Here is a 17,114-nt window from a genome sequence, read left to right as displayed (position 1 = left end):
TGTGAAGCCCTGCATTAAGATGTTGGCGCTTCAAAGTGAAGGACACTCGTGGAGCAAATTGATTTTAGAGTACAGTGCTCGAAGCCTTCCAACAAAGACTTTTCCAACTAGTGAAAGCAAGCAATCGCTAGGAATGTGCTTTGACCGCACATGTTTAGGGCATATTTAATCGCAGATTGCGACACCGTTGCGGTGGATCTAAGGAAAACTTGAGGTGTTACCTCTGCACGAAGCCTTGTGGAAAGTAACCATTTTTCATTTAGGGTCTCCTCTTCAACCCCTTTACATCTCTCTCGGTTTTTTTTCTTCCTTTGATGCAGTTGCCATGCACTCTGAGACGTGACAACAGGCCTGAGAGGGAGCGGGAGCAGCACGCTGAGCTGCTGTGCGTAACGCTGGCTACATAATCTCCTTGTCTTGCTGCAACCATGAGCAAATGGATTCTGGAAATGCTAATGCTTCATCATACACGGTCGCACAGATGCTAATGGAGCCAATGTGCTTTCCAGCCTGCAAGCCAGTTTAATGATTCTGCATCCAGCTAAATTTATATTTAAAGGTCGGAGCATGAGATTACTCCTGCCCTTTGCACATTCTTCCTGTGTGTTCTCGACTGATCTCGATTTCACATGGGTGATGTAGGGTCGGTTTGGAATATTGCATCAATTAGGCCCCAGTGTCTGGTAATTGTTAAAGAAGAGCATGGTGCCAGTGTGGTGATATTTGGTGATTTTGTTTTCAGTTTTCTCTTATCTTGTACTTTTAGAGCACTGGCTGGAACTGATTGTCTTATAGAATTCTCTTAATGGAGGTGTGGAAAGCTTGGAAGAAGAGCAAGTGTCAACATTATTATAGTTAAGAGTCTGAAAGGGAAAACTGGCAAAGTACTGTCAAAGGTGAGAGAGGCGGGAGTTTCTCAAAATGGGCTCATTGAGTCAGCACGGATAAGATTTTGGAGAGGCTACGGCTGCTGTGAATACTCAGAATAAGATCTCTGACTGCAGACTGGATACATCTCGGAAGGGCTAGCCCGGAATAACATCTCTGGGCGCAAGATTGGATGACATCTCGGGGAGGCACACTGCCGTGAGTTCTCAGAAATTGGCTCCTTGAGCACAAGAAATGACAACATCACAGAACGCAAGTATGGCGAAGCTTGCGGCTCTCCAACGGGAGATTGAGAGACCAGTGTTGGACTGTAGAACTGCTTTGAAATTCATATGAGCTGTTCGCACTAAAGTAAAAAATACCATCACTTATGCGGATACCCCTTTGGCGCCAGCTGCAAGGCCGGAGCTGAACAAAACACCCTGATAATGACTGTGTTTAGTCTGTTCCTTCCCATTCCATGCAAGGCCACTTGGGTTGGCTGGAAGACTGTTTACTTAGCCTGGCAGGGCGAAGGACACTGTCTCAGCTGAACTATGGACACGCACACACATACATATACTGATACTGATAAGCACTCACTGACGTATCACCCTCCCTACCCCGGATCCAACGCCACCTGCAACGCTTACCTCCCCTCTGATGTGGACATCGGGTCAGTTGGAGGCGCAGTCGAAAGATTGCAGCGGTCCCAGATCAGATGTACACACTGGAACTCTTTCCCATGTTGCTGTCTGTGTTTATTGTGCTATGGTGTGTTGATATCTGTGCATTCCTGTATTATCCTTCTGTGTTACACATTTCAATGCTTTTTTTCCCTCGCTATCTAGCCTGACCTGTCTCCCCAATGTGATGTTTGTGTATTGTATGTACGGTCGGCAAGGTCTGTCATCTCGGTTGTGGGCAAAAGACCTGCAACTGACAAATAAAGGCTATCTCATCTCATCTCATCAAAGCAAGCAAGAGAAGCAGACCAATCTGCTTCTGAACAAGTTATCTACCTGATAACTATGACCAAAACCTTTAATGCTAAGAATACTACAGGGTCCGGTGGCTGTAATAAGATGCTATTATCAGCTGTGTTAAATGCACCAATGACTGGACAATTACAAAGACCGGTTCATCTCTAAAGCCAGAAAAAGACCATGAGTGACTTTCAGTGCTGGTATGTGCTCCTGACTGAAACTATTGGACCATTCCTTTTTCTTACGATCATGCATTTCATCTACAAAAACTTGTTTTGTTTTGTTTTTTTGTTTTAATGAAGGGATAGTGGGTTATATATAATTGATACATGATTGTAACAATGGAAACATCCATTGCATTTGGGTTACTACCTCCCTATAATCAAGCCTGTATGATGTCCACTTGTGCCAAGAGAGTAGTGCAGATTATAGTGAGGTTAAAGCAAACCAGTTGGCATCATGTGTGCTTCATTGTTTAGTTGTTTAGGTTTTTTTATGGTATCATGGATTGCCCAATTTGCTTATTCTTCGTGGAACTCTTTCATAGCCATCTTACTATCTCAGAATGAACAAAATAGTTTTATCAGCACTGTTTGTCTATATCACAGTATGCTTTACAGTATGTTTTGCAAGCCACGACGACATTTTTCATGATGACAAGGCTCTCATCTTAATTTCTTCCATCCACTAAAATTGAAATATTCCTGAGTGTTCATTAATATCTTTATCATAACTTATTTTAGGAACTTTAGAATCCTTTTTAGAATCGAACATTCAACTCAGGAGTCGATGTTCGGATTTAGAACATAATAATAATAATAATAATAATAATAATAATAATTCTCCCGTGTCCAGTAACACATTATATTGTCTTCGAGGTTTGCATCTAAAGGAGGCTAAAAGGGGAAGTTGTAGGTCCACTACTTCACCCCCAAACCCCCAACCCACACACATCCTCCCCCCATGCCCCACGCCCCATGCCCCGCCACCCCGCCGCCCTCTCCTGCCTTTGTTCTCATCACAAGCCCGGAGCAGATGGTGCTCTGCTTTGCTTTGGCCGGCGGTGACAGACAGGCGCTCTCAGCCAATAGCCTGCTGGGTAATCAGCTGAGCGGTCTGGACAGTGCCAGGTGTTTTTATAATTTTTCTTCTCCCATCCGTAGGAGGAGGAGGAGGTGCAGGCTGTGGCGGTGGTTATAGTGGTTGTGGCAGAGCGGAGGAATATCGGAGCGACAACGCAGTCGGTGGCGGGTTGCAGCAGGTTCAAGATCTCTGTGCAGACCACACCATGCCTCTCTCCGAGGCGCCCTGGGACTGATCGGATACTCGGAGCGACAAATCGCTGTAAACAGCCGCCAGCTGAACCCACCGGGATACCGGAATATGTGTTAGGACGCTGTTTGATGAGCCCCGTTCACTTGGCACCGGTGGCGTTTATTGTTGTGCGCTGACGCGTGTGTCTGGATAAAGGACCCCGTGCGCTCGGGAACATCAGACTGGAATGCCAACAAGGTGAGACCCGACAGGAGGAGGGGAAGGAGAGGTTCCCTCTGCTTTATCGCGTTAGTTTCCTCTCATGAACTGCAATTTCTATAAGAAAGAAATGAAAACGAAGATGCCAGAAAGAGATTAGTGATGTTTGATGTGTGTAGTGATTCACAGAGTGTGGATATCCGTCACCCCTGCAAGAGACACGCAACGAGTTTGGGTATATTTAGGATGCAGACGCACTCAAGGGCATTTTTTATGCATGCAGTCTGGTTTCAGCCCATCAGTTAAGGTTTGCAGTCTTCTCTGAACACACGTGAGAGCGTTTAACCTTACAGTGCGCGACACGTTTCGACTCTTATTACGCCTCGAATCTTATTCCACCGAAAACAAACTTTGATCTCGTTGCGGCACTTGCTGTGCCAGCGGGGGCTACGTGCGGCGTGCTCGGCGCTGCGCGTGGATGTGATTTGCATATTAATGTTAAAGTGTGTCGGCAGATGTCTCGATCCCTCCGGTTTAAGCGAGAAAAAAAAATAGTCGCCAGAGTCTCCTTATGAGGGAGGGGAGGGGGCCCACTGCGAAAGATGCTGTGCTGAGAATGGGGTTGCATTAGCGGGGGGTCCATTGTGGCTCACAAACGCTGCTTGTGTCGCTGCAGCTGTTGCGCTTTTGTGACGGGAGACTGCTGCCGCTGCGTTGCATCACTCAACGAAACTTCAGGCAGACGTGGGGTTCGCTGTAGAGAGTTCAGGTTTGTTTTTGAGTGTTTTAATGCGTGGAGTCTCACTTTTTCTTTATTATTATTATTATTTATATTTCTGCTGTCTATGGCCTCTTCCCGAACCCAAAGCGCCCAGAGTCGTGTTTCCTCGCAGAGAGCTGTGGGTCAAATTAAAGTGCCGCCTCAGCAATTTAACATTAGAGGCTTCTCGGTGCAGTTTTTTAGTAGAGTTAATAGTGTTTAAAGGTTGGACATTCGCTTGGCCTTCTTTAGTTGATTCTTTCGCTCAGATTTGCAAAGCAAACAGAAGGTCAAATCGTTCATCACAACCGAGTGAGCTGGATGAGGCAGGATCACCTGATTGATTTTCTTTTTCATGCCAAGGGAGCATCTGGTCTCACATGGACAAAGTGCGCACCACCAGGCTCTCTTTCTCACACACACACACACACACACACACACACACACACACACACACACACACACACACACACACTGTCTCCTATACTGTGCATATGTTGCAGGTGTCTTTCTCTACATCTATCTCTGTGTAGGGTTTTTAGGAGACATCAGAACTCATGGGAGGGAGGTTAAAGCCCCCCCACCACCACCACCGACAGTTAGGTCCCGAGGGTATAAATCAGGGTGGAGAGGAGGGAGCTGGGTTACTCACTATTATTCCTGTAAGAAGGGCTGAGGCGTTGAAGCTTTGTCTTCCACAGACACTTTGGTAAAGACATTAGTATACAGGCTGCGTGCATGGTATGGTGGGAGGGCTTAAGTGCTAGGTGGTAGTGTGTTATTAAAGCCTCGGTGTGGAGAACAGACGAGTGATAACAGAAGTTGTTTGGAGTGAAGGGAAACTGAGTGCTAATCACAGTGAAAACTATCTGCGACAGCTATTTTTGGTCTTCAGTGTCTTTCTTTCTTTTTTTTAAACTTATTTTTTCCTGTTGTTGTTCCTTTTCTTCCAGCACTCCTCTCCGACCCGTCAGGGGCTTGACAGGAAAGAGTCTATTTGCTTACATAACACACTTAACTGTCATTCACCTAACATCATCTTTTGAAATAATTTAACTCCAAGTGCTGCAGGTTAGGTGTCACAGGTGCAGTTTAAGCTTTTAACTAGGCAGATTTGCCAGCTTGGTGAAAGTAGGATCGTCATAGCAGGAAGCTCTGGGATTGCTTTCCAAATTCTAAAATAGCTTTGCTGAAGAGCTTCTGTAAAATTAACAAAAGCATAAAAGGTTGTATTTACTACAATATCTGCCTTGCACCCCGTGCAGTTAAGGGAATTGGTGTAAAAAATGATGGCAGGAAATGACTCTTCTGTTGACCTTCAGTCTCAGTTTCATGTGAATCAGCGCTTAAACCACAGCATCCTGCTTTTCCCAGAGTGTAGCTTGATATCAGGGATTTTTTTGTGTATGTAAGTGTTCAAAAGCATGTTTCAGAGTTACAAAATATATTGTTTGCCACATTTCCCCAGCTAAGTAAAGCTTTTTGTGTCCATAAACTGAAGTCCATGTGTAAAATTTATGGTGCGCACCTTTAATCAGCTTTGTAACTAAAAAACATATTTTATGTTTGCATGCTTTGATCATTTATGCTCTTATCACTTCCTCTTTGACCAGATAAATGGCACGTATTCCCACATGTAAGAGTTTAATAAAACATTTGTGCATCTGGTGTGATCACAGTTGAAGAAGAAGTCTTTAGGATCATAGAGGAAGACCTGAAAAATAAAAGCTTTAACAAAACAAAGTATGAAAAAGGTAAATAAAAAAAAAGAAAAAGTTCTTCTCCCCCCAAAAAACCCTGGAAATCTTCAGGACAGTCAGGCTTTGATGTTATCCACTGATTTCCTTTATAAAACGTAGAACACAGCAGTAAGCAGCCCGCAACAGACGTGTGTAGTTTTGGCAAAGTTGACAGGAGTTGCCAGGCTAGAGCGTGCAGAAGGCAGAAATCCAACATCACACAGTCTTCGTACCGGGGACTTGGCTGATTAAAAGCTGATCCAACAGCACTGGACACTGTGTTCTCTCATACACCTGTCGGGTGATATTTAGAACATTTGTAGGAAGGTGTGTCACTGTGACTTTTGTGGAAATTAAACGAAAAGTACAGTCCTTTTTGTACTTTTTTCAGTCAGCACTTTGAGATCTTTAACAAACACATTGCTGCTGCTGCAGTAGCTTATAGGAACATCATCCAGTTATAACAGGTCATCAGTCATTGGTGAATTGCTTTTAGTCTTCCCATAAATAGATACATATGTAGAGGTGAGAAAAAAATAGACAAAAGTGACATCAGTAAGTGAACAAAGATCATCATTAAAAATAATTATCAGCACTAATGTCCTTGCTGCTTTACTGTCACTCTTTTTACTGCTTCAAAGTTGATATCTGTCATTCTGTTTGCTATTAAAAAGCCCATAAACAGGCTCAAGTTTAATTCGGTCCATGGAGACGTTTTATTTTAAAAATATCTCCCCTATTATTTTTCTCATCGGCTGTTTTAAAAGTCAGAGGAAAAAGCTGGTTTAAAAAGTGGCAATTATCGTTTTCCATCCTCAGAGGTGACATTGCTGATAATCCCATTTCAGTTAGCTAAGATTTAAATCATCACTTTGGAGACAGTTTCTGGTTAATTTTCTTTTGATTGACTATACATTTGACTGTTTAGTCGTTTCAGCTTTTGTCTGGGTAATTTATCCTGTACTGGGTTTTTTGGGGGGGGGGATCAGTGGCAAGTTCAAACCGCCTGTTTTGTGCCATTTCAACGTCTGCATGTCCCACTTACTGTAAGATCTCACTCGCTGTTGTTCCTCCGAGACATTGTTGTGTAATTCAGACTTGCAGTATGCATCAAATGCACTAAATGCAGATTTCTACACACTGGACATCGTGGGCTTTCTGGCTGAAGGTGAAACAATTTTAAGAAGTGCAGAAATGAAGCTGTTGTAAAATAAATAATGCGTACATTCCTGGTGACGAAGTAGCCCTGTCATTTCCAGCCAGGGAAACCCTAAAGTGAGTCATCTGCTATAAAACCACTTGAGCCTTCACACTTGCTCATATGTTAATATATGGCAGAAATCCAGCATGGTGACTAATTTGTCACAGTACTCTCCAAAAATACATGAACGTGTACGTAACACCGGCTATTTGAGACCCTGCAAGGAAGGCAAGTGAAAAGTGCGGATGACCTCATCATCCTAATAAGAATAAGAATAATAAAAAAGTTTACATTGCAAGAGCCGCTGAGGAAGGTTTAACCATTATTATTATTACATTATACAATATTATTATAATATATAATTATCATTATTTTGTTAACTGACATTTTAGGTAGATTATATTTTTCACTTCGAACTCTTGTTGTGTTATTTGTAGAACATATTGCTTCCCGTCACTCAGGTTCTCTCATCTAATTCAGGAGTGTTTTTGTCACCTCACTTTGGTTCCCTTTGTGTCATGATGTGTTTATAGCCTCCCTGGGGTTGTTTATCTCACCTGCTCCGCCTGTAATTTGTTTTCCCTCATTTCTGTTTTATCTGGGTTTTTTTTTGCTTTGTTTTGTTTTTTTAATCCTTGCACACTAATAAAGTAAAACTTAAAAGGTGAACCTGGACCAGAAGGGAGAGTTCTATTTCAGGCTCCCGAGAGAGCCCTAATGCAAAACTCTTGTTATCCGTTTATTAAATCTCCTTTTCATATTTTGCATTTTACTCTCAGTTGATGTTACATTTAAGGGGAAAAAATGCAATCAGACAGACATAATTTAGAAGCTTGAACGTTTTCAGAGAGAGATCTTTTGTACTTTATGACATATTCCACTGCACACACAGGAACCGCGATTAAGTGCTCATCACAGACACGTTCTACAGATATTGATGCAGGGAAACTGGATGCTGTCATTATCAAACACAGTATTAGCATATTAGCCAGGTCATGACCTGTGGCTCACCAGTTCCTGCAGACAAATGTGATATTTTTAGGGATATTTGAGGTCAGATGTAAATGCCATGTGTCCCGGTTCCCATTAGAGTGTGAAATTTCAGTGTTGCATCAAAAGTTTCTAAACTGACCAGGGTCGGCTTTTACAGCATGACAGACTCGGTTGTACTGACAGACTCTGTACCTGCCGCTATCCATGCTAAGTGGATGAGCTTCGAAGTTAGCCAAATAAATGGGACCCGTCATAATAACAATGGGGAAATTATTCGTTAAAATATTTTTGAGTTAGAGCATATGAAACAAATTAAATGCACATTTATATTTACTTTTTTCCTTTTGCCCCTCTCTCTTCCCGTTTCAAAAAATTAATAAATTGCCTGTTTGTTTCAGCTTTTCTTTTGTATGTTTCTTTCATCTTTGAGAGCTTTTATTGAAGCACACATGTGCAGCTGGTGAAAACGAGCTAAGTGGGGTTTTTTTCTTTCTTTTTTCAGATTTATTTTTGTGTTATGCCTTTATTAAAAAGTGACAAGACAGGAAAGGAGACAGGAAGGTGAGGAAACAGAGTTGCAAAAAAACATGATTTGGCACCTGCGTGTACTTATTAATTTAATTATGCATGTAACAATTTGAACAAATGTTATAAAAGCCTCTTTTTCACATTCTTTGTAATCTACATATGAGCTATGTGCCCTGTTGTGATGCTTGAGTATCCACTGAGGTATCAGTGGATTGAGGGCTAACTAAACGGCAGGGTCAGCTCACTCTTTTTGAAAGGAGGAAGCTGAGTAACCGTGAGATACTGTGATGCAAAAGATGGATGTGCTTTGCATTAGAAACAACTTAAATAACCAACAAATGCCTAAATTTCATCTTAATAATGTCTTTGTGATGTGTCTCACCAGAGCATTGCACAGCAGAAATCATGTCTTCCATAGATAATGTGCAGCTGTTTTCACAGGTGTCCGTTTGTGCCCACCCGGGGTAATTAAGTTAATTTCTTTTGGCACTATGAAAAAGTTCTGCCCTACCACGAGATGAGCTTAATGCATTTTGTCAAATCCCAGGAAATGAATCATTAAAGGACACTGCCAAGATCTGAAATTTAGAAAGCAAGCCACAATCCCCCATTAGCGTTAATAGGTGCATCTGGCTTCACTCTAAGGGCTGCTGTGATTACCATAAGATCACTTTGCTAACTGCGTAGATATTGTATTAATAGACTTAACCCACTAATGATGAAGGTGGCAGAGAAAATCATTCAGTTTCCTGTGGAAGGAATTGTGAATCTGATCTTTTTCTTTTTTGCAGTCATTGCATTGAAACCTATCTGAAGTGTGCCTGTGTGGGTAAAATGTGTAATTATACAGTAAAGGTAGTCATGAGAGCTGAAATGAGTCAAGCAGACTAATGAAAAATAAATGTGTGTCTGTCGAAGAGTTGAGAAGTTTTGCAGTTCAGGTTACCGATGCATTTCTGTGAGCTGTGATGTTAAAACACCTACCCATCGGTGTGACGAGAAGATGACACAAAACACTTCATAACCAACTGCTATTAATGTCTGAGGTGACAGAGCTGAAATCTCAAGCTGTGGCATTTGGTTCAAGTGTCCCATTCACAGGTTCAGAGGTACCTGCGGTTAAAACCTGTTTTTTCCTCTTTCCTGCCTTCGCTCTTGTGTTGTTGATTTTTCCTCCACCTCCTGGGTTCTTTAAGCTTTCCTGTGTATTTGTGCTCACAATTGACTTGTGCAACCTTTATCAGTTTTGGCCCCAGACATCTTTCACTCCGTGTTTGGAAAAAAAAATCAGGATTCTGATATTTATGTCATTTTCACCTTTTACGTGGTTGTAGATATATCAAAACAGCATTTAAAGTATGAGTTGTGTTTTCTGTACAGTACCAAAAGGGATAAGAAACTTCTTAATCTTACATTGTATAAAGAGGACAAAGCTGACAAAGTTGTCAGCATTCAGCAGGCGGCGAGAATCTAAGATTAACCCCATTTGTGTTAAATACAGGAGGGCAGACAATAATATATTCATACATCTGCCTTATAATGTTGATGTGTGGCATATTTTAAACATGTTTTGCAGTCGTATGTCGTGGATATGGATTTAAACACTGCTTTGAAACACGTCATTTCATTAGGATGACACTGATCTAACAGTGTCAGAATGGACCTTTATCATTAATTGTGCTCTTTTATGCAAAATAATTTCAATATTTACAGAACAAGTTTAAAAAGTTTACATATACTGTCATCATCTTTATCCATGTTTCTGAAGATAGTCCCATGAACTCATTTTAAATACCGTATAACAACAGAACATTTAGTCATTGACCAAGTGACAAACAAGCACTTAAACAATTGTTTCTGTAACGAGATTATCCATGCATTAACGCTGCTCTCGGGCTCTCTAGTCTCAGATTCCACTGATGTGCTGCTATTAATTAAAGTGCCAAGTGACCTGTTTCTCGCCTCTGGGTCTGATTCCAGTACACTACACCCAGCTAATCTGCACTTCATCATCTCCATCTGCCAAACCCCGACTGCGTATGCAGCAATCGTCACAAAATACCAGCCTTTAGCTTAAAAACAAGATCTGTCTCACCAATGCTCCGCCCTATCCAAGGGGAATCCCTGGTATAGGCGGAACAGAGTCGCGTTGCTGTCTCCTTGGTGCTGTTGCCAGGCAGTTTGCATTCAGATGTATTACTCAGCTTTCTTGCTCGAAAGCCTCTTAAGCGGTATCTTCTTAAGCTGGTGTTGACCACAAAGAAGGTGGAACCACTGTGAAGGCTGCTGTGTGGCTCTACACTGGGTGGGTGGAGTCCTAAATAGGCCTAATTAACTTAGGGGATAGCTTAAGTGTCTCTGTGGCTTACTGAAAAACCACTGAGGACAACCTAATATTACTAATTAGCATTAGTAAAGATACAGCAGTGACAATAGTTATTAAGTGGGAGAAATGCATGTGTGCTGTAAAGATGTAAACAAATCGAAAATAGAAGAAAGGCTGTTGAATGTAAAGCTGCGCAGCATCGCTTTAAGCCAAGTGCTAAAGTTAATGTGCTTACATTAATAACAGAGACAATGATAATGTAGTATTACCATAGCTATCATATTGGTAAGCCTTCCCATATCTTAGTTTAGCTTTTAAGTATGTTAGCATTTGCTAACAGGAAGTAAGCACAGCTGAAGCTGATGGGAATTTCTTTACCTTTGTATCTAATTTTGAGGGAAAATACTCGACAAATAAATGAATACAAAACCACATTGGATTTTAAAAAGTTTTGGCTCCACAAAAAATCTTACATTTCATCTCCAGAGGCAAAAGGGCAAGTTAGATATATTTTATTGGCAGTGCATCCAATGATTATTGAGATTCACTCAAAACAGCAACCGTGGGTGTACTAAAAGAACAGCCTGGAGCGTCACCAACATAATCCGAATTCATCCAGTGGAAAAGTCAAGGAGTCAGAGTAAAGTTTCTGTACGGTAGCTACAATATTGAAGTCCACACCAAAGTCAGCATTATCAGTCCTAGAGAAAAATGTAATGACTGTATTTCACTTGCCGTCATACACAGTGGGGGGTCTAAAACGTGGCAGTGCTTTCAAGTAAAAGCTGCCAGATTTAATGCTTTATCTTCCAACTCGGTGAAGTAGGTGTTACTGCCATATGGGCTAGCAGATGCCCATCACACCACTTAAAGCTCCTACTCCTTAAACAAAGTGACTGCATGGCCAGATCAAGGTTTCTCTTCTTCTCACAACTAACAACCCACTCCTTGAATTTGTAGTCTTAAGCCTTGTTAGAGCTGAACAAATAAACTTTTGATATTCTTCTTTCTATATTCAACTATTTGTGAAAAAAAAAAAAAAAATCCTAGGCCTGCTGAAATCTTTTCTCATGTTTGCCCCAAATTCTGAATGCTGAAGACACTGCATTAAAAATTAAGCAGTGCATCTTTTTTTTTTGTTTTTCTTTGAGGCTTGGCATGTACCAATATCTCACAGGGTGTAATGATGTTCGGAGAAGCTAATGATCGAGTCCTTATGGGCCTGTTGGAGAGATGAAAGCCCTCGATGGAATATGAGCTGTTTCCAAGTAGTTCAGAGCAGTGTTTTGTGCATGCATTGTAATGAGCTGAAATTGCATTTTCTCAAAACTGTTGATGCTGCACATAACGACAAGTCTCACAAGGATAGTGGAGAGGCAGTTGTTCTTACTTAATCTTCTGTCTTGTGTAATTGCTGCATTTACGAGAGACATTAACGATTTTTGATATTTCATTAATTCCTACAGATAACAAGATTAAGCAGAGGATACATCCATGTCGGGGTAACTGTGAGGTGTACTGTGACACAGTGGCGCTTTGACCTAAATGCTAGTATCAGCATACTAACATGCCCACGGCAGCAACAATACTGATCTTTAGCGGGTATAATCTTTACCATGTACCATGTTATAATATAGGCTCACTTAAGTTTTAACATAAATTTCTGTATCATGTTTCATCCAATAGTGAGTGAGATATACAAAAAGAACAGTCAGAGAGGCACAAAAGTCATTAAGGATATACTAGGCTGGTCTCAGTTGCACCTGTACCTTGCCCAAGCGCAATTGCTACCCCCCCCCCCCTTCCCCCCCCTCCCATCCCCCCACTGGTCTGTGCTCACACTGCACCTAATGATTCTGGCCTGAGCACACTTCACGTTGTCTCAGCATTTCAACCCATTCTCTCCCACGCACATTCACACTTTTGAGAAGTGCTCTTGCAGAGCTTAAGGAAGTTTCTGATTTTCTTTTAACATTTTGTGGCTTAACTGAGTCCATATTTGGAAGCAGTGACACACTGTCCTCTCACATGCCTTATAGATGTGTTAATTACTTAGCGATTATTTTTACAAGGGCAGCTGTCATTGAGGAAGGATTTAGGTTCTGTGTTTGGTTGCTCAGTAATCACACTACGTGTATACTATGCTCAAGTCCAACTGAACATCATCTGGGCCAACATCTTCAAGAACTCTGGAGTGCAGTACAAAGATCAGAGGTGCTCGGACACGGTACCCATAGTGGGGATACACCCAAAGATTAATTTTCTGGGCAACAAAGATATTTGTAAAGCTAGCACCAGTGTCTGGATATGGAAATAGTTGCTATTTCAGTCTGGACAACAAACCGGTACTGGTATTGTCTTTTCAAATCTTAGGGCCAAGATTTAACAAGCTAGTTAAAAACTATCAACCCTTTATATTCTAAAAATGAGATGGAGATTATTTTCAGTATAATGACATACATGTTTTCTTCTTCTTTTCAGGTTATCCTGAAACTCAAAGATCCTGCAGTGAATTTCCTGAGCATTTGATTTCATGGACTTCAGGACATAATCTGTGGAAAGTCTGGTTGATGACTGTAACACACCGTTTTCCCAAGTCATTGGACCCACCTGCTGTCCCTCTCCATCATGGCTAGATGGAGGTTAAACTGCCTTTTTCTGGGCCAGGTGTTTATTGGCCTGATCCTGGTATCAGCAGGGTTATCTTTTGTCCAGAGCAATGAGTGCCCCCAGCTGTGCGTGTGTGAGATCCGACCCTGGTTTACCCCCCAGTCCACGTACAGAGAAGCCATCACAGTAGACTGCAATGATCTTCGTTTGACACGCATTCCAGGAAATCTTTCCAGTGACACTCAGGTTCTCCTCTTACAGAGCAACTATATTGCCAGGACCAGTGAGGAGCTAGAGCAGCTGTTTAACCTAACTGAGTTGGACCTATCCCAGAACAATTTCAGTAGCATTCGAGATGTTGGTCTTACCAATATGTCCCAGCTCACCACACTTCACCTGGAGGAGAACCAGATCACTGAAATGCCCGATTACTGTCTGCAGGATCTCAGCAACCTGCAGGAACTCTACATCAACCATAATCAGATCAACACAATCTCTGCCAATGCCTTCTCTGGGCTCCATAATCTGCTCAGGCTTCACCTCAACTCCAACAAACTCAAGACCATCAACAGCCAGTGGTTTGAATCTACACCCAATCTAGAGATCCTAATGATTGGGGAGAATCCTGTTGTTGGAATAATGGACTTTAATTTCAAACCACTGGGCAACCTGAGAAGCCTGGTATTGGCTGGAATGGATTTGACAGACATTCCTGGAAATGCTTTAGTAGGACTTGACAATCTTGAGAGTCTCTCGTTCTATGATAACAAGCTTGTCCGAGTTCCTCAGAGAGCACTTCAGAAACTACCTAACCTTAAGTTCTTGGATTTGAACAAAAACCCAGTGCACAAGATCCAAGAAGGAGATTTCAAGAACATGCTGAGACTGAAGGAGCTTGGTATCAACAACATGGGAGAGCTAGTTTCAATTGACCGTTACGCTTTGGATAATCTCCCTGAACTCACTAAGTTGGAGGCTACAAACAACCCTAAATTCTCTTACATCCACCGCCAGGCCTTTCGTGATGTTCCAGCTTTGGAGAGCCTTATGCTGAACAATAATGCTCTGAATGCCCTCTATCAGTCCACAGTGGACTCACTGCCCAACTTACGAGAGATCAGCATCCATAGCAACCCCCTGCGCTGTGACTGTGTCATCCAGTGGATGAGCTCCAACAAAACAACAGTCCGCTTTATGGAACCTCTTTCCATGTTTTGTGCCATGCCAACAGAGTTCAGGGGTATGCATGTGCGTGAAGTTTTGCAGAATAACTTAGCAAACCAGTGCTTGCCCATGATTTCTCACGATACCTTCCCCAGCCACCAAAATCTGGACATTGGAGTGACCGTGGACTTGGACTGCAGAGCCATGTCCCAGCCGGAGCCTGAAATCTACTGGGTGACGCCCATGGGAAACAAGATATCCATCGACACCATATCTGACAAGTACAGCCTCAGTAGTGAAGGTACACTGAGAATTTCTCACATCCAAGTGGAAGACTCTGGCAGATATACCTGTGTGGCCGAAAACTCAGAGGGAGCTGACACTAGAGTGACTGCCATAAGGGTGAATGGCACCCTGTTAGACAGCACGCAGCTTATGAAGATCAATGTCAAACAGACCGAATCTCACTCAATTCTCGTTGCTTGGAAAATAAACTCCAATGTAATGACCTCTAACCTCAAGTGGTCATCTGCAACCATGAAAATAGACAACCCACATATTACTTACACTGCCAGAGTACCCGTGGATGTTCATGAATACAACCTGACACATTTGCAGCCAGCAACGGAGTATGAGGTGTGCCTCACTGTCTCAAACATCCACCAGCAAACGCAAAAGTCATGCGTTAATGTGACGACAAAGCAGGCTACCTTCGCCGTTGAAATGTCGGATCAAGGGACCAACACTGCTCTTGCAGCAGTCATGGGATCAATGTTTGCAGTCATCAGCCTGGCCTCCCTGGGTGTCTACATTGCCAAGAGGTGGAAGAGGAAAAACTATCACCATTCCCTGAAAAAGTATATGCAGAAAACCTCATCAATACCACTAAATGAGCTGTACCCTCCCCTTATCAATCTTTGGGAGGCAGACAGCGAGAAGGACAAAGAGGGTTCTTCTGAGACCAAACCCAGCCAGGTGGACACCACACGCAGTTATTACATGTGGTGAGAGCAGCTTTGCAAGTGGGACACTGTTTTAGGAGCACAAATATACATATTTGCTTCTTTGTGTAAAAGTGAACTGAGCATTTTTTTTTCCTTTTTTTGTTTCTTGATTTATTTATTTTTTGTTCTCTCAGACTGAAGCGGGCGATGAACCGCCATTTTCAAATCTCTAGTTTAGCATACTGCCTTTTTACCCAGTTTGACACACAAAACGGCAGCTTTGTTTAGCTTCCTGGACTTAGTAGTCACTGTGCTTTACTTTTAGTACTCGTTTTGATGAACACAGCATGAGCATCGTCACGGATTCGGTACGCGTGAGCAAAGGAAAAAAAAACTGAAATCCAAGATGTTTTTGATTCGTTTCTCTGGCAAAACTGTTAGAGACTGTAATCTTTCTTTCTCTTGTAAAACAGTTTCACCGTTGACTGTTGTGCACTGAAATATATATATATATACTAATTTGTCTATCAACTCAAATATAAGCTGACAAAGTATGTTTAGACTTGATATACTGTCTATTGAATAATGTTAGAACTTCTTCCGTAACGTTGTATCAGCTATGATTTAAGTTTCTTTTTGTCTGTTAAAATAACCATATGTTTAATTTAGAGTTTAAGTTTGCAGAGCCACTGCTGTAAGCCAGCAATAGAAATATGAATGTTATAAACTAGGTAAATAGATGTAAGGCTTTTTAACTTTCTTAAATACTTTGTTTCTTATTTTGCTATAATATGTCTACAATCACTGGTTTTGTTGTGGTTTACACACACCAACATGTTGTTCGTTGAGGAACAAGTTAAATAAAATCTTTTTTCCTCACATTTTCTAAACCATGATTTCAACACCAAGCGTCTTTTTTTTTTTATTGCAATACCATTCATTTACCATTGTGTGGTGCATGCAGCCATCGATTAATCGATGAATGACAGGGTTTGAAAGGTTTAACAGCCGAAATTGTTCTTAAAGGGGAAAACTCGTCATCTATTAATCTCCTATGTTGGGTTTTATTAATATCAGTATGATGAGAATAGCTGTAGGTGTTAGGCTGTAACCCAAGTCTGTCAAGACTTAGGCTGTGGTCTAAGTGTTGATGGAAAGAAAATTGAAGATAGCAGTTTCTTTCTGCAAAGCAGTTATCATAGAACAATTTAAATTCTTCTCTCAGAAGACTATAATTACTGCACAATATACCTTGGAGTAGGTACAGTAACTTGAAAAACCAAGAATTATTCAATCAAACCCAAGACAGTGGATGTTTTTGTTGCCATAGCATTCCCAAGTCCATAATAGAAAGAAAACACCCCAGGAAGTATAACATAATCGAGACAAACCAAAGGAAATGGGGACTGTGGATAATCAACAATTACAGTAAAGGCTGCAGCACTGTTTTCCACCAGGAAACCTTTCTAATAATTACCCAACTGTCTCATATTCTCATTTTGCATGTTGTGCTTCATAAATTA

The 17,114-nt window shown here is 41.6% G+C and overlaps 1 protein-coding gene across 2 annotated transcripts; it reads left to right on the top strand.

The window, feature by feature from the left end:
- Nucleotides 1-2,894: 2,894 nt before the first annotated feature.
- On the top strand, nt 2,895-16,481 carry lrrn1 (leucine rich repeat neuronal 1). Of its 2 annotated transcripts, none has more exons than XM_085159870.1 (2): nt 2,895-3,365; nt 13,355-16,481. In XM_085159870.1, exon 2 carries the CDS (start codon nt 13,502-13,504, stop codon nt 15,653-15,655), a length of 2,154 nt encoding a protein of 717 aa, XP_085015996.1. In that variant the 5' UTR covers nt 2,895-3,365; nt 13,355-13,501; the 3' UTR covers nt 15,656-16,481. The 2 variants fall into 2 exon arrangements, with proteins under 2 accessions (XP_085015996.1, XP_085015997.1); XM_085159871.1 differs by lacking the exon at nt 2,895-3,365 and adding an exon at nt 3,372-4,095.
- The last annotated feature ends 633 nt before the right edge of the window (nt 16,482-17,114 follow it).

Source organism: Neolamprologus multifasciatus, chromosome 5, assembly GCF_963576455.1.
Source record: "Neolamprologus multifasciatus chromosome 5, fNeoMul1.2, whole genome shotgun sequence".
NCBI classification, from domain to species: domain Eukaryota; kingdom Metazoa; phylum Chordata; class Actinopteri; order Cichliformes; family Cichlidae; genus Neolamprologus; species Neolamprologus multifasciatus.
The sequence above is the reverse complement of the archived record's forward strand: the minus strand, read 5'-3'. Positions and strand labels throughout refer to the sequence as shown.